The sequence below is a fragment of the Marmota monax genome, unplaced genomic scaffold, assembly GCF_021218885.2.
Source record: "Marmota monax isolate L192 unplaced genomic scaffold, Marmota_monax_Labrador192_F-V1.1 WCK01_AAM20220418_F8-fsc00132, whole genome shotgun sequence".
NCBI classification, from domain to species: Eukaryota; Metazoa; Chordata; class Mammalia; order Rodentia; family Sciuridae; genus Marmota; species Marmota monax.
Window position 1 is genome coordinate 3,824,004 of NW_026695199.1, and position 23,948 is coordinate 3,847,951.

The 23,948-nt window shown below is 34.3% G+C and overlaps 2 protein-coding genes across 7 annotated transcripts in view; one reads left to right on the plus strand and one right to left on the minus strand.

The window, feature by feature from the left end:
* Stap1 (signal transducing adaptor family member 1) overlaps nucleotides 1-15,755 on the plus strand; it is a 33,790-nt gene extending 18,035 nt beyond the window's left edge. For 2 of the 5 annotated variants that reach the window (XM_046428764.2, XM_058574056.1), the window contains 4 exons: nucleotides 1,017-1,145; nucleotides 6,023-6,092; nucleotides 7,942-8,038; nucleotides 15,030-15,755. In XM_046428764.2, the coding sequence (XP_046284720.1) occupies nucleotides 1,017-1,145; nucleotides 6,023-6,092; nucleotides 7,942-8,038; nucleotides 15,030-15,091 (358 nt within the window). In that variant the 3' untranslated portion in view covers nucleotides 15,092-15,755. Of the gene's footprint in view, nucleotides 1-1,016; nucleotides 1,146-3,157; nucleotides 3,223-6,022; nucleotides 6,093-7,941; nucleotides 8,039-15,029 lie in introns of those variants that run through there. The other 3 variants (XM_046428768.2, XM_046428767.2, XM_046428766.2) reach the window with 3 other exon arrangements.
* Nucleotides 15,756-17,739: 1,984 nt separating this feature from the next.
* Uba6 (ubiquitin like modifier activating enzyme 6) overlaps nucleotides 17,740-23,948 on the minus strand; it is an 87,500-nt gene continuing 81,291 nt past the window's right edge. Inside the window, exons 34-35 of one of the 2 annotated variants that reach the window (XM_046428709.2) lie at nucleotides 23,690-23,729; nucleotides 17,740-19,176 (exon numbers count right to left, since the gene is read on the minus strand). In XM_046428709.2, coding sequence (XP_046284665.1) covers nucleotides 23,706-23,729 — 24 coding nt within the window. In that variant the 3' untranslated portion in view covers nucleotides 17,740-19,176; nucleotides 23,690-23,705. Of the gene's footprint in view, nucleotides 19,177-22,169; nucleotides 22,666-23,689; nucleotides 23,730-23,948 lie in introns of those variants that run through there. The other variant, XM_046428710.2, reaches the window with a different exon arrangement.

Sequence of the window (23,948 nt, forward strand, 5' to 3'; positions counted from 1 at the left end):
GTAGTCATTAAGCTTGTAGTAAGGAAAGCCGTTTCCAAAGTATGTGTGCTGTTGTCGGGAAAACGAAAGGGCACAGAACATGCTGAATTGAACATCATCCTCCATTTCTCTTATATTTACTTGAAAAGGTCGTGAGCCCTTTCCTTCTAGAATCTTGGTGTTCTTGTCAGTGAAACCTGTCCTGGTACCATCTTTGACATTAGATTCTAATACAATGTCTATATATACTACAATCACTGAAACCCACCAGCCATTACTTTTACCAAGAAACAATGATGGACTAGCAGGTTAAAAGTCACAGACTGCTTTTTCTTTTTTGCTCAACTAAACAACTAATATGTTTATTACAGATAAATAAAGAGAAATTTAAGATCATTCCCTGTCCTGCTATCCAGAGATATTTGCCATTACTATTTTTGGTATATTGCATATCCAGCCTGATTTTTTTTCAATGAATTTGACTATATATTTCACTGATTACAATACACATTATAAAATGGGAAATGCTTTATTTTTTATTTTATGCATAAAAATACCGCCAGTGTCATATAAAGATATATTATACCAAAAGAATTGAGTTCAGAAATAACCTTACTATCAGTTATTTAAAGCAGAGATCAAGTAAGAAAAACATTTAGAGAAGTATTTTGACCCTGAAAGGAAACCACCGTAAGATATTATCCCAGATCTTGTTTGTCAACTGAAACTGAGAATATATTGTTAACGGTTGTTTTAGATTGTCAAATGGTAATGGTCAGTATATGCTGATCAGCTATCCTAAAAACAAGGGGCTTTGGAAGAATGAAGGAAGGAGGCCCTTGGCATTAGTTTACTCAGAGTGGCACACACTTGTAATAATATATAGTAATAATTATGTAATTGTTACATAATATATAACTAGAAGTTTTAAGAAAATCTAATAACTAAAGCTCTCAAAGGTATTTTGGTAGTATTATTTTTAAGTAATTGTATTTATCAGTGAAAAACAAAGTCTGTTTTCTATCTTACCTCTGTAGATGCTTTTATACAGTTTCCCGGAAAGAAGCCACTGAGATGCTGGAGAAGAATCCTTCCTTGGGAAATATGATCCTGAGGCCTGGTAGTGATAGTAGAAACTACTCCATCACTATCCGACAGGAGATAGAGTATGTTTAATTTTTTTAAATGTGAGAAATTGTTAAAAGCATGATACCACTTTAGAAAGCAAAGTCATATAAATTCAGATCAGTACCTGCTACATGTTTTGCTGGGGCCAAAATATAAACATAAGAATAGGGAGGGAATATCATAAAATATATTCTTTCAACTCAACAAAATATAGTTGTATTCATTCTTTCAAATTAACAAATATTTATTGAGTAACTACAATATGAAAAGTAATTCTCTGAGCACCAAGGAAATAGAAGTGAGAAAAAAAAATCCAGTGAAGCTTCATTCACTTGCCTGTTACTCCATATAAATAGATACTTTTCTTTATATACTTGTCATATGCACTGAATAGATGGCAAGAATGTTAGATGCTACATCAGATCCTCATTCTGTGTGAGTGTGCATGCACACATCTGTACATGTATTTTTTCTTTTTTGTTGACAACATGATTCTATTTTTTTTTAAAGAGACAGACAGAGAGAGAGAATTTTTTAATGTTTACTTTTTAGTTATCAGCAGACAAAACATTTTTTGTTTGTACGTGATGCTGAGGATCGAACCCGGGCTGCACGAATGCCAGGCGTGTGCTCTACCGCTTCAGCCACATCCCCAGCCCCCAATACATGTATTTTTTCACAAGGAATACCTGTCAACCTTTTTGTGACCTCTTTATGTTTTTTGTTTACTGTAAGTCAATATTTGTTAGCTGATAACATATGCTATAATAACAAGTTATCATAAGCTAAACATTAACATTGGATTTTCAACTCCAATGAATATAGTAGAATATCACAGATGTTTTAGTTCAACATACTTGATTTATAACTTAATTGACTATCTTGAAACAAATAAAAATAAATAAATAAAAAGTTAAGATTGCTGTTAAATGTCAGTGAGCCCAGAACCCCTGAGAAAAAAAGTAGATTTTTCTGTTTCGTGTCTCCTGGTCCAGGAGTTTGACATATTTCAGGGTTTAGGAAATTGAGTAATTTCCCAAAGTATAGAATGTCTTTAACTGACCTTCCATAAAAAATAAGAGAATATAAAACTGAATTAAAATTTATTTATGATTTTCTTTTCTTAAAGAAACATAATCTAAATGCTTAAAAGCAAAATTAGGTCAATAAAAGACAGTAATTTTTTTTCTTCATGTATTCTTTCTTGGTCTAATTGTTTTTGATCCACTTAAAAATATATATATTTTCTGCACAATAGAATATTTTAAGATAGTCTACATCCAACCTTTGCAATTAGCTATGAGAAACAACACTGTTTCCAGTTATGATCAAACAGTGTTTGTATGCTTAGGACATGAACTTAACATCACAGTTTTACTTACATTTGAATTGTATTTAAGCTATATTTCAAAATCATAAGAAATAGTTTGGCAAAGAAGTTCATATCAAAGTTACATAATTCTAATTTTAGTATACTCAGACCTAGTTTGAAATGAGCTGATGGTCATAAAAATTTATACAAGATTGGATAAAACTAACTCCCACACTCAGTTTACATTTAGAAACCCAGCATTGAGGTAGAATGGTCTTACTAAAGCATTATTTATTTCAGTATGTGCTTATTTAGGATTTGGAGGATATGTTAGACATAGAAGTGGCTTAGAAAATTTTAACTCTTGTCACATAAATTCCCTTTGTGAGCCAAATAGATATATTATGTTTAGGATCATTACTTTTGTTCTCTAATGTATCAAACAGACCTTTTAAAATGTCTGAATTTAATATCTTCTATTTAACAGGTTACTTAATTTTTAAAGATAGCAATTATAGAGAATATGTGAATTTTAGCTTAAAGAATTTGGCAGAAATCTAGATTATTATGGAGCACCTGTGCTTCCCACAAACCAATTCATTTTCTTACAGGAAGGTTATAGGAGAAATGTTCAGTCATGCAAGTTAGAAGAGTGTGTCTGGTAAAACATGAGCTGAAAAGAACAAGTTGGTTTACAAAGCAATACTTGAAAGTAAAATGTTTTCCATCTGTTAACAGATCTGCTGTGGGAGGGAAGACTATTATCATAAATAAACAGAAGTCATTCAAAGCCAAAATACCAGGTGACTCCTCTTTTGGTGGAGAAGACCATCCATCTCTACCCAGCCCAGTGGCAAATGAATTGATCAGACATAAAGCTATTCTTGCAACAACTTCATGTTCTTGGAATTGTTACAGCTAGGTACCATGCTTGTATTATAAACACTTTGAAAGGCCATTGGCTAATTAAGCAGTAAAAAACATTTAGCCAAAGTTTATTTTTTCTTTTTGGCTAAAATTGAGATCAGAAACTAGGAATAAGTACTTATAACCACATTTAAGGCCACACATTTCTTTTTAAAAAAGACTAGTTGCTTCATTTTTTAGGTTATAATCAGGAAAATCTTAAACAGCAAATTTTAATGATCTTGACTTTTTCTCAAGTTTTGGTTCTAAACACTATTGCCATATATGCCTGTAGAAAACTAAAACAAAACAAAACAAAACAAAAAAACAAACAAAAACAGTATATGAAAGAAAACAAAATTTAAAATGAGCGAAAACCTGAACGACTTCAATAAAATTTTCCACCTTATTTTTGCTTCAGAATCTAGTTTTATTTCTGTCGCTTTTTCTCTCACAGCTTTCCCCTGAATGGTGATAAGATTATGGCTATTATTAACAACAATCATCATCTTCTCCTTACATAACACCATTCATGGATCCTGTGTTGAGTAATGGCAAAATCTTCCTTCAGGCACAATAAAAATATTGAGACAGGGATGGGGATAATGTTCAGTGGTAGAGTGCTTGCCTAGCATGCAAGACCCTAGGTTTGATTCCCAGTACCATGGGAACAAAAAACAGATTTAAGAAAAACATTGAGGCAAGACAGTTTTTTCCATGTTTTACAAATGAAGGGATGAACACTCACAGAAACTGCCAAGTTAAAACAATAAAGTGTTGTAAAAAGTAGTTGTAATATACTGAGTGTTTAAATGTATCAGACACTGTACAAAAAGAGCTTTGCAAGCATTAACCCACAATAGTACTGTAGGTAAATCATTACCATCTCCATTTTTTTTTAAGATTTATTTTTTAGTTGTAGTTGAACACAATACCTTTATTTATTTATTTTTTTATGTGGTGCGGGCCTTGCAGTGCTAGGTGAGTGCTCTACCGCTGAGCCACAACCCTAGCCATACCATCTCCATTTTATAGATGAAAAATGAGGGCTTACAGAGTGCACATGATAGAACCAGAATTTTGAAACAAGTTTTCTATCAATCTTCCAAAAAATGGAAATTGCTTATTTTATAGAACTCAAGAATTCTAACTGAAATTGAAGAGAATTTTCAAAAGTAACAGATTATGAAGATCTTTTCATGGTCGGGGTAAACATAAAGTCAGAGTCAATCACCCTAAAAGGGTGCCTGTAAGATTCTCTGTCCAAAAATGTTTCTTTCACTAGTCTGTAACTGATACCTGAAGTATCAGCATTAAGGAAGGAGAAAGTTTGGTTAGATTTTATCCCATGTTATGAAAGTAATACATTGGAATTAATTTATTATAATTATTATTTTTCAATATGGTATTTAGTTGAGAGGACAGTTGGATTTAATGGTATATTAGGAAAGTCCCCTGATTAGAAGGCTTCTTTATACTTCAGTCGTAGAGAAGTATGAAATAGAAATGGACAAAGAAGTAATTTTTAAAATTTTTTTTGTCTTAGTTGTAGTTGGACACAATATCTTTATTTTATTTAATTTATTTTTTTATGTGGTGCTGAGTTCGATCCTTGTACATGCTAAGCGAGTGCTCTACTCCTGAGCCACAACCCCAGCCCCTAAAGAACTATTTTTTTTTTAAAAAAGGTGAAAAGGCCATGTAGACCAGATTAATCTGATGAACTATTTTGCTTTAGACAGCTTCTGAACATAGGACAAATGTTGAATTAGTTTGTCATTTAAACAAATAACATCATCATAAATGCTGTTGACTTTTGAACATTAGAAAAAGTTTTGGTTCTAAACACTATTGCCATATGAATCAAAGGAATTCAAGACAAACATACTATTATTATTCAAAAATAACTGACATGGACACTGACTTCTGTTTACTGTATAAATTTGTTTAGTTCTAGATAGCAGCAGAATATGTGCTTCTAAACTTTTTAAAATTCAGTTTCATAAATATTTATTATGTCCTAATTCTGTAATACAAAGATGAATAAAATGTATATTTTGTTCTTCAGCAGTTCATAATGAATAAAATACCATGAATTTAGGGGGACATATAATTTAGAGGGTTATTTGACAATAGAAAAGAAAAGGTTTCGATTCATCTGCTATACATTTCCTTTCTCTAAGACTGCTCTGGAGTTAGTAGATATCCAGGTGGTATTTGAGTTACGATGAATAAGGGATATGGAGGGCTCTCTGGTTAGATTAATGATGAGGCAGAGGAGAAAGCAATTTGCTTTCAATAATTTTTTTTTTTTACTTCTTTAACAAAGAGATCTGTATATACCTACATAAAATTTTATAATGTCTACTTTGTGGCTTACTGACATTTAAAAATTTTTTTTCTACCTGAATGATTTTTAGTTCTTGAATTCTTTTTCCCTTTCATTCTTTCTCATTCACTTACTCAGTGAGCTAGATTTCCTGTATCTACCATGTGTTGCCTCCCAAAAGAGATGCAGTAAATCAGCTTAAAAAATAAACAACCCAGCAGGGATGGGATGGTTTCCCAACCCCCACCCCACTCCACTATAGTCATGGGCACATAGGTTTAGTAGATAGGTCATATTTTATATTCACTTGAGTTTGCATTGGCTCAGTCATATAATCAAATGGAGATTAACCATTTGTTTCATTTTAGCATGCCAAGAATCAAGCACTACAAAGTGATGAGCATAGGGAAAAACTACACTATTGAACTGGAAAAACCTGTAAGTAGATATTTCTTTGCTATTGATGAACTTTTCCCTGATTCCTCCCAAACTTATCTTTATAGAATATAAAGAATGGAAAAGCAGATTTTTTTCCCCCCTTAGGGATATAGTGGCAAAAAATAGGCAAGTTAAGGAGGCTTGCAGGTGGAAGATATTTAGGGTGAGAAGTGAGATGCAAGGACAGGTGGTAGAAGTAAAGTAGAAGATAATCTGCTTCTAAAAATTCCACTGTTTTCTTGTGAAGTTCTTATCAATATAATTGTTTCAGGGAGAGAAAATATTTTTATTAAGCATCTATTTTACATATAAGCATTAAAATGTGCTATGGGAAGAAATCTGCAAATGACTAGTCTTCTAAAACTTGCAATGCAAAAGTTCAGAAATTCCCTCTTAATAGCAACATACCAGTGAAGAAAGGGTTTCTTCCTTGTCTTCAACCTTTCTCCCATCCTAGCTGACTTATCATGTGGCTAAAGATATCAAATCTTAACTACCTGATACCATGTTGGGCATAGAGCTAATTTACATATACAATTTAATCTTTTTCATTTGTCTGAGGTAGATATTATTATACCTCTCATTCAGGTGAGAAAATTTATTTACACTCGTCTCAACTGATGAAAATGTGGTGGTGTATCCTATGTTCTAGTATGCTAATAAAAAGGAATACAGCTAAGTTTTAGGCTGTAAGAAAGGAAAGATGATCCCGGAAAAATGTCTCTGAATAGCACTTAAATGGAATTGGTAAATCTTAAAGAATTTCTTTGTTTCTCCAGGCCCACTGTGTTGATCAAACAGAAAAAGGATAGTGTGATCGAATTTTTTATACTTTACCCATAACCCTTATAGAACAAGGCAGCTGCTGACTCCTGTAACTTGACTTGCTTATATCTTCACCATAAATGCCTCCCAGTGCCTCTCATGTCTCAGATCCATGCCTCCTAAGCTTTAAAACAAAGTTCTAACTAAGGAGGCAGAGAACTCGTTGCTACAGGATCATCCAAATAATCAAGTGATTACAAGTTATGGTCAAGGAAGAATAATGTAACTGGTACATCTTTGTAACTGGTGGACTGGTACTCGTTTCTGTCATTAGTCTCCACAGCTGCTTTCCTCTTTCACTCTCCCCAACCCTGTCTGTCACTCAACCAAATTGCATTTTGATGAATTTTTTTCCTCTTCAGGGTTACCTGGGATATTCACATGTAAGCAGACTTCACCAGTTGTGTGACCAACAAAATTTTTGTTGGGGGTAAAGCTATATTTCAGTTACTCCTAGATCAGTAAATTATCCTGACACAATGAGATATTAAAATGCTTAAATTCTCTGGCTTTAAGTGTTCTTTAGTTTCAAGAAGAGAAAACTAACTATGCCTAATTTAGACCAAAGTGAACTTATTACAAGAATATAGAATGTTGTTTTGATAAACATTCTGAAGGCTAGGAAATCCTCAGGACTGACTAGGAATTAGTTACTTGTACTAATAACCATTTTATTAGAAAGCTGCTATTCTTTTTTGTTCCTCTACTCAAGTTCAAATTTCTGGCCTAACTTCAGTAATTCTTATGTCTTAATTGAAGGATAGCAAGGTAGCTAATTATTGTCCACCAGATTGTACTCAATAGGTAAGGGGTAATTCCTCAACAGAGAACTGCAACATGTTTATCAGAAAGGAGAAATAAGACACAGGGGTAAGGAAAACTATGGTTAGTCAGTAAGCTACAGAAGTAAATTACTGACATGATTTTCAGGAAATACACAAGAATCCTCATTAAATTACAGTTGAGCATATCTTACTCTTTACCTGGGTGACTCTGAGCCTTCTCTCACTTTCTCTTTATACAGGTAACACTCCCAAACCTTTTCAGTGTTATTGATTATTTTGTGAAGGAGACTCGAGGAAATTTAAGACCATTTATATATTCAAATGAGGACAAGCTTGGTATGTTCTTCACTTTGTTGCTGAAGTAATGAAATCACAAGGCTGGGGATGTGGCTCAAGTGGTAGCGTGCTCGCCTGGCATGCCTGGCATGCGTGCGGCCCGGGTTCGATCCTCAGCACCACATACAAACAAAGATGTTGTGTTTGCTGAAAACTAAAAAATAAATATTAAAAATTAAAAAAAAAGGAAATCACAAGAAAACCAAAAATCTCTGATATGATTTGTTTCAAGTAGAGGAAACTAACTATGCCTAATTTAGGCCAAAGTGAATTTATTACAAGAATATAGAATGTTGTTGTGATAAGCATTTTGAAGACTAGGAAATCCTCAGGGACTGTTAGGAATTAGTTACTTGTACTAATAACCATTTTAAAAATTTATTAGGAAGCTGATATCCTTTTTTGTTCTCCCAAAATTGGTGTGAAAATTTAACCAAATCCAATAAAAATCCCAGGAGAATTTTTGTGTAAATAGCAGCATGGTGATTCCAAGTATTATACCAAAAGGCCTAACTTAACTGATTTTTATGTCTGTAATTTAATTTAAAAAATCCTAAAATAAGTAAATAAATGCTAGTCCAAGAACATGAAGCTACCATTTTTCCTTGCTGCTCTGAGGTCTCATGTGAGAGTGACATTATCATTTACTGTGTTCTTCCTTGATAATTACCTGGAGTCACTTGATTATTTGGATGATCTAGGCAGTCTAGTTCTCTGCCTCCATCATTATAGTCTGGATTATCATCTTTAAAGATTAGAGATGAGATGAAGAGAGGTCAAGCCACTCCTAGCTGAGAGTACCAGATGTGTGACCAAGGCTCACTGGGACAATCCAGCCCCACTCAAGCCACTGGTTACTTCAAATCATATAAGTGACATCAAGTGAAAGTAGAACTGCCCAACTGAATCAAATCCGAATTTGTGACCCATAGATCATGATAAAATAAAATGCTTGTTGAAAATAACCATTACGTTTTTGGGGCAGCTTGTTATACAGCATTAGATAACTGATACAATATAATCCACGCAGCAGGAAAGTTATATTGGATTTTCTATCCTCTCTAATGTCATGGGTATGTGAACTGTGCTATTGCACAGGGTCCCATGCTGGATTTAATGGTCTTCTATCATTGTTTTGAAATTCTTAATTTATGCACAAGGGGTTCCCAAATTTTGTAGCTGGTCCTAAATATAATCTTTATCTGTAATTCCTCAACACCTACTCATTCCTATTTGGGAGCTTTGGAGTTTGTTTCTGGGTTCTTCTGTGTGCAGTGTATCTTTTGAGTATTCTTTGTAGTGATGGCCTGTTGGTCATAAATTTTTTTAGTTTATCCTTGTCATGGAAAGTTTTTATTTTTTTCATCAATTTTGAAAGAGAGCTTTGCTGGACACAGAAATCTTGGCAGGCAACTGTTTTCTTTTAGATAATGGAATATTTCATTCCAGGCCCTCTTTGATTTTAGGATCTTGGTTGAAAAGGCTAAAGTGAGTCTTGTCGGTTTGCCTCTAAGTGACCTTACATTTTTCTCTTGCAGCTTTTAATATTTTTTTCTTATTTTCTATGTTAGGCATTTTGATCATGAGTTTCTGTTCTGATCCTGACCTTTTCTGCCACTGATCTCAATTTGGTGTCCAGTTTGTCTTCTGTATGTGAATGTCTATCTCATTTCTAATATAGGGGAAAATTTCTGTTACTATCTCATTGAAGATGCTTTCAATGCCTTTAGCATATATATTTATGCTCTCTTTTATCCTAGTAATTCTCAGGTTTGTTCTCTTGATGCTGTTTCAGAGTTTTTGTCTATTCTGTTCATGGTCTTTTATTTATTTTTTCCTTTATTACGTACTGAGTGTTTGAGATTATATACCCTGTCCCCAAGGTCTGAAGTTTTATTTTCTATGCAACCTAATTCATGATGATTTTACATAAATTTTTAATTTGATTCATTGTGTCTTCAATTTCTGGATGTTCTGATTGGTTTCTTTTCACTATTTCCATTTCTTATTGAAATGGTCTTTCATTTTCTGTTTTTAATCGCTTAATTCATTCCTTATATATTCTTTTAGTTCATTGAACATTTTAACAATCAGTTTTTTAATAGTCTTTCTCTGGAATTTCATCCATTTTCATGTCCCTGGGGTCCTTTGCCAGGGACTGTGAATTTGGGAAGCGATTTGTTTGCCTCTTTCTTTACGTTTTCACAGATCTTGGATTTCTGCATCAGTTGAGATGTATTCCCCTTCCTCTTTTATATATGTCATTTTGTGTGTAGTTATCCTTTTCTTTCCCCCCCCCTGGGACTTATGTCTCATGTATGAGTAGATTTCTAGGAGTAGAATTTGAGGTTTCCCTCTTGTTTTTCCTTGGGGGGCCTGGTTGTTGGTTTGTTTTTTTTCCTCCCTAATTCTATATGTTGATATACTGTCAAGGCTCAGGTGTGGCTAGATCATATGTGGGGTGAGATTTGCTGTTACTTGGCTGTTATAAATATTCTCAGCCTGATTTTTACTCTGTAAACTTGAAGTGCCCTTATCACTTTCCAAACCCCTTTAGAGGAATGGGGGAGCCAAGAATAGTACCAATGTTAGCAACATATGTACAGACTTAAGATAAATGGCCTGTCTACTTTGATATCTGTAACACTAATTGCCACCTGTAAAGGAATAGTAGGGTCAGCATTTAACATCAGCACCACCAACAAAAAAAATGTAGACTAGATCAGGCATTAAATAGCAGGTATCTATTGTGTCATCCACTGTATTAATAATCAGAGCAACAAGAGTAGTGTAGGAATTAGATAAACTATATAATTCTCAGTGGGAGTTCAGTTTCTTAAGAAAAATAGGGTAACAAGGCAAGAGAATATTGAAATACTGAAATATTTAAATAACAAGGCAGAAGATAGGTAGCAGATGACAGCTGTAAAGGAGGAGAATAACTAAAAGTAATAAAAAATGAATGAGAGGAAGAGGGAACAGGAAAAATTGACTATTAGTTGGGGAAGAGAGTGAAGGAGCAATAAGAGGGACAAAAACCAAAGGACAAACAAATATAAGATCAAAAGACAATTCAAACCTATGTATAATTATACCTCAGCTAAGTCAAACCAAGGCTAAATAATAAATGAAGAAGAAAGCAATGAAATGAAAGTAAGATTATATGTATATTTATATAAATATATATGCACACACACACACATATATATATATATATATATTTAAACCTATTTGCAAGTGAGAACACCCACATTCACAAACCCACATACACACCATCTTGCAGTATAGAAAAAAAGTAAAAAAATGATAATGAAACATTTGAAAAAATTTAAAAATTAAATGTAAAATATTAGGGAGGGGAAATATGGAAAAAAGGACATGAAGAAAAAATTCTTAATGAGAGATAAAGGGCTTTTTTTTCACATAGGAGATCAAAATTATTGGCAAGGAGGGATTTTCATTCTTTTTATTTTTGGGCTCTGTAACCCTTGAGTAAACAGCTGGGGTTTGTTAAGTCCAATGTCTTTGTGGTCCTCACTTAGTTGTCTGCCATTGTGGCTAGGGGCCGGCGCTGCTTGTAGTAGCTCTCAGCTTCCTGTCTCCCAGTATGTGGTGGGATAGATTGTTAAATGCAGACAAATTGTGCATTCTTGTAGTAGAGGTGGTGCAGAGTTCTAAATTTGGAAGTTCCAGTTACTAGGTTTTGGTCTTGGTTGACCCTTGGAACTCTGTCAGTGGATTTGAGATTTGATCTACACTCCCTGTTGCTTAGGAGATGCCCATTTCTGTTGGATGTTTGGGTCTTGCCTCCTGTAAATTCCACCTTTTGGGTGTGAAATCTAAACCTCCACAGGTTTCACATTCACTGCTATGGATGTGAATTACCCAGTAGCAGCCCTGGAGTGAAGTTGCTCCTGTATGGCTGCTATAGGTTATCTCCTCAATAGCTCTTATGGGGTGCTAGCAACAAAGGGAGCTTTCCCTTCTTGCTATCTGGAGCCTAGATACCCTGGGCACAATTTTCTTTATACTTATTTCAGTTGTACTCTGGGGCCCACAATAGGTGACTGCTGGGTCAGACGGCAACTTCCTTTATAAGTTCCCTATCTCCTGCCTCTGCTTGTGGCTGTGCAGTGCTTAAAAATCATTCCTGCACCAGTGATCCCATTTCCCTTCAAACTGTCTGGCCTATGGGCTGAGTGATTTTGGTTGCTTTTTGCTCAACAGCTTTTCCCATTGACTCTGGGTCCATTAAGATTAGCCTCCATCTCTACTCCACAAGCCAATTTTTTTTTTCCCCTGTACTGTTCTCTTCTCCCCAGAAGGCCATAGCTACTTTATTATTTTTTTATATTATATTCAGAGCTTATGATTTTCTGTGCCTATGGTTTCTTTTGCTGTCCAGTGTTGAATTTCAGTAGTTACCACAGTTACCTACCTGAGGAGCAGTCTTCCCATTTTCTTTTAATATTTGTTTTTTAGGTGTAGATGGACACAACACAATGCCTTTATTTTTATATGGTGCCGAGGATCCAACCTGGGTCCCACCTGTGCTAGGTGAGCGCTCTACCGCTGAGCCACAATCCCAGCCCTTTCCACTTTTTAATCTGGTGCTAAGGAGCTGCTGGGAAGTACACTCTTCCTCTAATTTGCTATCTTCTCTGTTCTGTGAATGTTAAATTTTGTCAAATGATCTTTCTGCATCTATTGAGATGATCGTATGGTTTTTCCTTTCAGGTGTTACTATGGTGAGTTATATTGATTTTCTGTTTTTGTCCAAATCTTACATAAACTCATTTGGTTATAATGTATTTTTGGATTTGATTTGATAATTTAAAATTTTCATGTCTGAGAAACATTTTAGTGAAAAAAATTTTAATGCTGGGGATTGAAACCAGGGGCTTCTCAGATTCAAGAGCTGTATCACTGAGTTACCTCACCAAACATTTTGTAAAAATTTTGAGACAGAATATGGCTAAGTTGCCCAGGCTTGCCTAGACAATGTGATCCTCCTGCCTCTAGGGTTACAGGTGTGCACCAAAGTGCTTTGCTCAGTGAATTTTTTACTTCAGGCATTTTTTCATTGCAAAAGTTTAAAAGTTTGCGACTTAAGAGTGTTTATGACTACTTCATGAAGCATAACTAGTAATTCCAACATCTTGGATGTATTAGTACTGGCTTCTGTTGCCTTTTCCCTTGAAAATTGGAAAATTATGAGAATTGGCAACATTTCTCTGACCTTTTGAATATCAAATAATTTTGGATTGTGTCTTGAGCATTTTGGATATTATTTTCATGGCATTTTTGGTCTGTTGAAATTCTCTAGAGCATTTATTTATTTAAGGAGGCAATTAAATTGAACTAGTTCTATTTCATTTTCTGTGGGAAGTGCTTCCAAATCAGTTAAGTTTTCAAAGTCTTTATTATGTTACTTTGGGTTTGAATACCTCAGGGATTATTAGCATTGGACTTGGGCAATGGTTTATATCTTAATTCTCAAAGCCTTTGTTGTTTTGTGCATGCACAACTGAAATGAACCTGGAACTTGTGTAATATCACATATAAAACCAGGGGATACTCTTTTCCAACTCTCATGTTTCCAGCTACACCAAGGATCATTTTTCCCTGGTTTTCTAGCTAGAAAGAAAGGGCTTTTTTTTTTTTTTTTCCGTTGCAGATGGGGGTAAGCACTCTATCACTGAGGAATAGACTCAACCCTTTATATTTTTGAGACAGAATCTTGCTAAGTTGCCCAAGCTGACCTTGAACTTGCAATCTTCCTGGTTCAGTCTCCCCAATAGTTTGATTTTAGGCATGCATCATCACAGTTCATCAAGATGGGAATTCTTGAAGAGTTGGAGCCACTGTGCTGTCATGCATTTCTGTGAGACTGGGGCTGCCCAATCTCTCTAGAGAGAGAAAATAAAAATATTTCCAACTCTTTCCTTGCTTCCCTGAGCTAACTCTTCCTTATTTCCAAGAATATTCTCTTGAGGTTTTAGGTGCTCATACAACAGTACAGCACATTTGAGTAGGGGCCACCTGAGAGCAGGACCAGGAAAGAGAAAACAGACAATAGAAAGAAATAATTGAACAAACAGGCTTTTGATGTAAAATGTCAACGACTTCAGAAACAGACAACCAGACTGCTTCTGCTACCTGACTGACTGACCTGGTTCTATTTGCTTAGTATTCAGGAACAAACTACTCATTCTTGCTGCATTTCAGATTTGTTTGGAATATGGAATGATGTAAAATGAAATTAGGCATGTGAAGAAAAAGTTCAAATAATCAGAGTATCTTCTGTAGAACAACATTTATTTTCAAAAACAGGATGGAAAACATGGGAATACAGAACTTTCTAGAAAAGCTACAAAAATTAAAACTGTCAAATAGCGCTGAAGCATTAAGAAAATTTTGTGGACCTCTAACATTATTTCAGGAATATGAACTAAGCTTCATTGGGACTTCTAAAGCACTTAACTTTATTTTCCCTGAGCTGAGAAATGGGAATTAGAGAACATATAAGTTTTCCAATCTAGAGATTTGGAAAAAGTTACTGTTGACAATAAAATACTAAATAAAATAAAATGGAATTTTCTTTGATCTTTGTTAACTCATGTCAGCATTCAACTGTCTGACACCAGAAGGCAAGAACAATGGTCACAGATACTTTTCCTGATTTATTTTTCTCAACTTCAAAAATTAGCATTTTCAAAGCCACTTCAAAATATACTAGGGCAGATTAGGACATTAAAGAAAAGGAAAATAATTTTTCCTAGGCAAATACTATTGGCAACCTAGTTACAGATCTAGGATAAAAACAAAACAAAAACCTTAGTATTCAGCATCTTATTACCTTACAACCACCAATGAAACACACCACCAGTGTTTCGGGTACAAGCCAAAAACTCCCATTGAAAATATAAAGCACTTTGTTATTCCATATTGGTTCGTTGATTAATCAAGTTTTTCTACTTGTAATTTCTAGGTCAAGAACACAACATGGAAGGGATAATCGAGAAGCTGAAGAAAAATCCACACACTGAATGAAATAAAATGTGAAACTGCTTTCATGTAATTCGATAATTTGTTTTCAAAAGATCTCATTTTTAAAGAAAATTACCTCTTTTATCCTAATTGTTAATTTCCAAGTCACTCACTTGGACATCAGAGTTAAAGTAGCACACAACTTCACTATTTTATCAGAATGAAACCCAGGGAAAAACCATAGGCTGTGGTTGTGGGTTCATTTGTAGATACATGTGTTTTAATGCACTAATATAAGCCAAAAGCATATAATTCTTTGTAAATGGAGGTTTATATTTCTAGGCTTCAATTAGATACTTAACTATATAATCTTCAGAACAGATTTTCTAGTTCTAAATCCTAATTCCAAAACAACCTCAAAAGGCTATTTAAAAAAAAAATCTGTTTGACCAATTTATCAAATATAAGGCATTTAAATTAACTAGCTGGAAGCTAGACACATAAAGTGAATCAGAAGCCCTTTTCCAATGGAAATATTCTATGCCACATATTTTATTTTTTTTATTTTTAGTTATTGGCGGACACAACATCTTTGTTTGTATGTGGTGCTGAGGATCGAACCCGGGCCGCACGCATACCATGCGAGCGCGCTACCACTTGAGCCACATCCCCAGCCCCTATGCCACATATTTTGTTGCTGGAAATAAATGAAATTGATTCACTTCTGTATTTTTCCCTGATTTCGTCTTTTTGCTAGTTCAAAACTTACCCATAAATCTTTATAAGAATGGTTTTAAGGCTATACATCATCTTGTTTTACAAATACAATGCAGTGACTGGGAATGGTGGTACATGCTTGTAATCTAGTGAGTCAGGAGGCTAAGGCAGGAGGTCGTGACTTCAAGACCAGCCTGGGTAACTGAGTGAGACCTTGTCTCAAAATGAAAAACAAAAAGGACTAGGGGTAGTGGGAGAATGCCCTGGGTTCAATCCCAGTACCAAGAAAAAAACAAAAAATAAAAGCAAATAAATAAACCAAATATGATGCAGTATCAGCTGATTATAATCAAAATTTCTTAAAAATATGGACACCTCTGCTCCACACTATATCTACTGAATCAAAATCTCAGTGATATTATTTCATATTTTTTTCTTTGAAAACAAAATTCTCAAGTTTGATGGAGTTTTGGGAATCATTTATAGAATCAACTAAGAATTAAAAGATATGACCTGGATTATAGTCCTGGGATAATTATATAGGCTTCATTGATTTCCTCAGCTGAAAAGATGAATGGGTTAGAATAGATTCTTAAGGTTCTTTTAGCTCCAACATCTTATAAAGATGTGTCTTTATAAAAAATGATTAGGATGCAAACATACAAAGCAAAGACTACAAGAGTCAGAGGGAGAAGTGGTCACCTACAAGTCAAGGAGAGTGGCCTCAGGGAAAAAAAAATGATCTGATATCTTAATCTAGACTTTTAGTCTTCAGAAGTGTGAGAACATTTTTGGTGTTTAAACTACAAAGTATATTTGTTATGGCAGCTCTAGCAAACTAATTCAGTAACTTACCTGGAATATCAGAATATAGAGTTCTAAGCATAACTTAGACTCACTGAATGATAATTTCTGTGGGTTGGTTTGATAATGTTTTTAGTATGCTGTACACAACAAGGTTTGAAAACCTTTAACATCTACTGTGATATTAAGACAAATTATATGTGAATGAATATATACAAAATTGAGTAAGGCTTTCTTTTAAAAGGAGAGGCAAGTTCAATTACTGAGAAATCTCAGATATAATGAGGGGTAGGATATAAAATCTGAGCATTAATGTAAGTATTGAAATTTATTGAACACTTATAAACCTCATTGTGTTAACTGATGTAAAGACACATAACTGTTATTTTCAATGATCTCCAAATATGGATAAGGAGGCTTAGTGCTTCAATTTTTAATTCACCTCAAACTATTCAGTGAATTCTTGTACTCTGTAAGAAAATATAATGCTTAAGGTAAAAAACAGACTCATGAAGTTGGTGAGACAACATGATTGACTGCAATTAAGTGAAAGGGAATAGACAAGGAAAACAGAAATCAAAGTCAAGGCCTAACCAAGATGAAGAGTCTAATAGGAGACTGCCAACACATTTAGCTGGCAGAAGCAAAAGAAAGCTCCACAGCTGACACAACAGCAACAAGGGAAGTGATAAGACAGTGGAAAATTATCTCCAATGTGTTGAAGATATGAAAGACCAAATAAGAATTCTGTATTCAGCAGAAATATCTTTGCAGGGCTGGGGTTATAACTCATGAGAGTGAGGCCCTGGGTGTAATCCCCAGTATGGGTAAAGCTTTTTTTTTTTTTTGGCAGAATTAGGTGAAAATAGAGATATTTTCAGAAAACAAATCATGAGGATGGGAAAGGCAGCGGAGCACAACAGACACTAGTATGGCAATATGTAAATCAATGGATGTGTAACTGATGTGATTCTGCAATCTGTGTATGGGGTGAAGGTGGGAGTTCATAACCCACTTGAATCAAAGTGTGTAATATGATATGTCAAGAAATTTGTAATGTTTTGAACAACCAACAATAAAAAATTAAAAAAAAAAATCATGAACAAGCACATCACCAAGCACTCACACAAAATTAAATTCTAAAGGAAGTATGCCAATAATTTATCCTAGATGGTGTCTTCTTAGTCCATTTAGGTTGCTGTAACAAATGACCATAAACTGGGTAACTTATAGTAAGTAGAAAAATTATTTATTCCTGTTCCATGTGTTGGGAAGTAAAAGACCAAGATACTGGCAGGATTGACATCTGATGAGGGCACATTTTCTGGCTCAAAGATGGTATCGTCTCACTGTGACTGCACAAGATAGGGGTGAGCAGTCTCTCAGTTCTCATTTGTAAGGGCTCTGCCCACATGACCTACTCACCTCCCAAAACCATTGTCCCAGGGGTTAGGATTTCAACATATGCATTATGGAGAGACACCAAGGTTCAGATCAAGTATTTAGCTTCATATACAAACAAACAAACAAACAAACAAACAAACAAACAAAAAAACAAAAAAAGCAAACAAACAAAAAAACCCAACAGAACAAGGAAGAAAGAGCTAATCAAGTGATCACACACACACACACACACATATACACACACATATGCACACATGTATGTTTGTAAACATATAAATACTGACTAAACAGTCTTACAGAATCTTACAGAATTAAAGGCATAGAAGTACATGACAACTGAATTAAAACATCAACAGAAATAAAATGATAGTAGTACATAAGTTGTGAATTTGAGGGATTTGTAGTTATTATATCTGTAAAATAAATAATTCCAAAGCCTAAATAGTGCATAAATGATCCAGTGCATGAATTTGGTGAGTATTTGATATGGCATAGCACAGGCAAGAATGGCTTGTCTTTTTATTTCAAAAAGTCTAGTGCCTGGAACCAACTGAAGCCTTGCTTACTCACATGTCTGATACTTGATGATGGCTACAGATTGGTAGGCTCCGTTTTTCTCCATATGGGCTACTTTGGATTCTATGGGTAAGCTTTTCAAGAGAAAGAATATGCAAGAAAGTGAAAGATAGGAAAGAGGAAATGTCAGTATGGCTCATTCTTGGAGATGTTGAAGGAGACTGAAGAGAGCAAGCTTCTAGAACATGCAGACTGTCAATATTGCTGTGGCCATTTTTGGAATATATAATCTGCCAAAAGGTAAAGGTAACTAATGATTAACTTCGGCCTTATTTGCCTGTATGTAGAATAATCATTAAAGATAGAAACAAGTCAAGAGAAAAATGCTTATAGCTCAGGAAAAAAAAACCCATATAATTTAAGAAATAATTTAACAGTAAGGAATTGGTAAACAGGTTTTGGAGAACTGAAAATGTCCACAAGGAAAGGATCATTAAAAGAAAGAAGGTGGGATTACTAGGCCCTAGAAGCTTAGAAGAGACATACTGCAGAATGACAGAGAAAAGCTAAAACTTGGGAGACTACCAAAGCTAGCAGGAGAGCCATTGTGAAGGTGATTCTGACAATATGGGAGACAAATGGGAAGGGGAAAGTTTCTTCTGTTTCCAGCATTCCAGTATCCTTACAGTACCCCTTATTTATAGAACCTAAAAGGAAGCCATGTGACAAAGAAGAAATTAGTTTGTAATTCCAGCCACAGAGTCTGTGAACATAGAAGAGTAGGTTTGGAGTTGAGAGCTAATTAGTTAATAGCATAAATGGAGTAACAAAATAAGTAAATTCATATTTAAAAAGACTCACTGAATGATAATTTCTGTGGGTTGGTTTGATAATGTTTTTAGTATGCTGTACACAACAAGGTTTGAAAACCTTTAACATCTACTGTGATATTAAGACAAATTATATGTGAACGAATATATACAAAATTGAGTAAGGCTTTCTTTTAAATGGCAGAAACAAATCTAAATGTGTTGGTAATTACATTAAATGTAAATAGTCTAGGTGTTCCAGTGACAAGACAAATATTATCAGATTGGATTGACAAAACCCATCAAAATTCAAACTTTATGCTATGCATCTAACAAACATCTAAAAAATAAAAATACAGAAAAACTAAAAATAAATGAATGGAAAATTTATCCCATGAAAACATTAATCACAACTTTAAAGCAAAAATATATTACCAAGATACAATTCACAGTGAGAGGATATAATTCACCAGGAAAATACACAAGTTAGAAAATTAACATGTAATTCAGCTTTAGTATGTATAAATAGAAAAAAATACTAGGAAAAATCATTGGGTGATTTTTAATTTACCTATTTTAATAATTGACATAATAGGTTTATTAAAAACCAGTAAGATTTAAATAATATAATTAACAATTGACATATGCAACAAAGTACCCCTAATGACTACAGAATGTATTTTTTTATTTTATTTTTTATTTATTTATTTTTTTTTAAAGAGAGACAGAGAGAGAGAGAACTTTAGTATTTATTTTTGTTTTTTTTTTTAGTTTTTGGCGGACACAACATCTTTGTTTGTATGTGGTGCTGAGGATCGAACCCGGGCCACACGCATGCCAGGCGAGCGCTCTACCGCTTGAGCCACATCCCTAGCCCCGAATGTATTTTTTTAAATGCATAACAATTACTACAAAAAATGATCATATTTTGGGCTACAGAGGGATCTTAAGTAAATTTAAAGTATTAAAAATCAGACAGGTAAAGTGTTGGCGAGGATGTGGGGAAAAAGGCACATTCATACATTGCTGGTGGACTGCAAGTTGGTGGGACTGCAAGTTGGTGCAGCCATTCTGGAAAGCAGTATGGAGATCTCTTGGAAAACTGGGAATGAAACCACCATTTGACCCAGCTGTCCCACTCCTTGGTGTATACCCAAAGGACTTAAAAACAGCATACTACAGGGACACAGCCATATCAATGTTAACAGCAGCAAAATTCACAATAGCTAAACTGTAGAACCAACCTAGATGCCCTTCAGTAGATGAATGGATAAAAAAACTGGTATATATACACAATGGAGTATTACTCAGCAATAAAAGAGAATGAAATCATGGCCTTTGCAGGTAAATGGGTGGAATTGGAGAATATAATGCTAAGTTAGCCAATCCCAAAAAACCAAATGCCAAATATTTTCTCTGATATAAGGAGGCTGATTCTTAGTGGGGTTGGGAGGGGGCACATGGGAGGATTAGATGAACTCTAGATAGGGCAAAGGTGTGGGAGGGGAAGCGAGGGGGATGGGATAGAAATGATAGTGGAAAAAAGTGGACATCATTACCCTAAGAACATGTATGAAGACACAAATGGTGTGAATATACTTTGTATACAACCAGAGATATGAAAAATTGTGCTCTATATGTGTAATATGAATTATAAAGCATTATTCTACTGTTGTATATAACAAATTGGAATAAAAATAAATAAGATTTTAAAAGGAAGATATATAGACAATTCCAAAAAAAATTAGAAAAGTCACTTTTTTCTCCTGAACAAAATTTAATTGGGGCTGGAGATGTGGCTCAAGCGGTAGCGCCTTGCCTAGCATGCGTGCTCCCCGGGTTCGATCCTCAGCACCACATACAAACAAAGATGTTGTGTCCGCCGAATACTAAAAAATAAATATTAAAAAATTCTCTCTCTCTCTTTAAAAAAAAAAAAAAAAAAAAATTTAATTAAGCTACAAATCAAAATACAAAGATTATTAGTAAACCTATACATTTGGAAATTAAATATTCTCCTAAAAAACCCAAGGGATAAAGAGAAAATGCTAATGAAAGCTCAAAAGTATTTTAGTTAAATATGAACAATAATATGTGTCAAACCTTCTGGGCTATGGTTAGAATAGTAGAGTATAATGTACTCATATTACAAAAGTGTAGAGATAATTTTTAAATGCATACATTGGAAAAGACAATTTGAAAATGAATGAGGTAACATCCATTTCAAAAGGTTACAAACAATGGGGCTGGGGATGTGGCTCAAGCGGTAGCGCGCTCGCCTGGCATGCGTGCGGCCCCGGTTCGATCCTCAGCACCACATACAAACAAAGATGTTGTGCCCGCCGAAAACTAAAAAATAAATATAAAAAAAAAAAATTCTCTCTTACTATCTCTCTCTGTCTCTCACTCTCTTTAAAAAAAAAAAAAAAGGTTACAAACAAGAACAGTACAAAACTCTTAATAAAATGAAAAAAAAAGTACTATTGATAAAGCAGAAATTAATCAATGAGACTCAAATATAAAAAGTGGAGCAAGAAAACCGAATTTGAAGAGTAGAAGACTAAACTGTCACTATGCTTTGTGTGTGTGGGGTACCGAGGATTGTACCCAGAGGCACTTTATTAAGTCCTCAGGCCTTTCTTAAAATTTTTTTTTTTTTTAGAAACATTTTGTCTTGCCAAGTTGCCTTGAAGCTGTCTCAGCTTCCAAAGTCACTGATTACAGGCAAGCACCATTGCACCTGACTAAACTGTCCTTTTTGAAGTTAAGATGATATAGAGAAAAAAAAAAAAAAAAGTACTGCAAATAATTTACAAGAATTACTAAAGAGTTTAAAACGTTTTCAAATGAAAAAGCAATACAAAGAAATCAACTGTAATTTACACATAATCAAGTTATGAAATTATGTGGGTAGATAATTTGCATTAACATTCTAATTAGAATGCTTTAGAAAATTTGGATAAAGTATATTTCTTAAAAACATGGGAAAACATTGGAGTTGATGTTAGTAAACAAGTTCCCAGGGTAATACATGGGAGAACATAGATATTCAGAATTGTAAACATTTTATTTGGAACTATTGTGTCCTGAGATGAATTACATATACATTTGCAAGAAGTCACTGAGAAGCTAGCTGCGTGGAGCCTTGGTTCTAGTTTAGGGATTCAAAGGTAGATCACAGGTCAGTTAACAGACAGAGGCTCTGGTAACCTCAACTGATCCTACAGAATGTAGAATGGCGGAAACTTAGGAGTAAGGGTGAACAGGAAGGAAGTCACAGTGCAAGTATAGTCTAGTAGTTCATGTTTGAATCACACAGCAGGCCCAGAAAAGTCTCAGTCTCTGGAACTGGATCAAAATGGTCCTAAGTAATCTGTGCTCAAGTATCTGGTAAAAACAGAAAATATCATCCTGGGAATCAAATTATTTCTATAAGTTTTCATATACAATATTGGCAAGTAACTGAACATAACGAGACACAGGATGCAAGACAATAAGATAGAAAATAAAATAAAAACAAAAATAGATCCACAGGAAGGTTTTAAATTCTGGGATTATTAGATATAGACTATAAAATAATTGTTTTTCATGTTCAAGTAAATAAGAGATTACAAATTTTGGCAAAATCACTGCAAACTCCAAGAGTGACAGGTTTGCATGTTTACAGTTACAAATTTAAGAAATGAAAATGCAAAGGTCTAAGAATAACCAAGACACTATTACATAACAATAAATTGGGAGTACTTGTTTTGCCAAATATAAAAAATATATCCGATTAGTGATGAAGACAGTATACTTGCACAGAGAAAGAAAAGGAACAAAAAATTCAGAAAGAGACATACACAAATGGATATATCCTAGTGCCACTTGGTAGCAGTGCAGTAAAAAAGAGAAAAATACACTTTTCAGGAAAAGGTGGTGAGGTTCAAAACAGGCATAAGTTCAAAAGCCAATAGAGGTTACTGTTGTGTTTAGGCTTACTAACATAGATTCCACTATAAGAACAAGGAGATAAAGTTATCACAAAAGGTAGAATAGTGGTAATTAGCAAAGGGTGTGTGAGGAAGATGGATGTGATTGAGGAGTACAGAGGTAGTTTCTGGGCTGCTTTCAATGTTCTGTTAAATGAAAGTATTGGTTATATATGTAGTTACTTCAAAATTATTCCTTAAACTGCATGCTTATTTATTTTTTTAGTGGACAAAATGCCTGTATTTTATTTTTATGTGGTGCTGAGGATCTAACCCAGTGTCTTCCACATGTGAGGTGAGCACTCTACCACTGAGCTACAACCCCAGCCCACATGCTTACATTTTATGTACTTTTTTGAATAAATATTCTCAATTCAAATAACAAAATTTTTAAGACATGAAAAGAAAGAAGTGTATACAAATTACCTATTGATACTTACACTGTTCTCCAAGATCTCAATGCCTGATTTGTTTCTGAATCTGTAAAAAGTAAAATAGTTATGTCCATTCTACAGGAATGCATACTAAATGATCAGACAGTTGCAATAACAATGAATTTATGATTATATTCAATGTAATTGAAAAAATTAGGTCAAGAGATTCTCTTTTTTTTCCATCAAGATTTCAGGAGAACAATTTTCTGTTTTCTTTTTCACTAATTATAAATTGTGGACTCTATGGCTGAACATTGACAGTTGC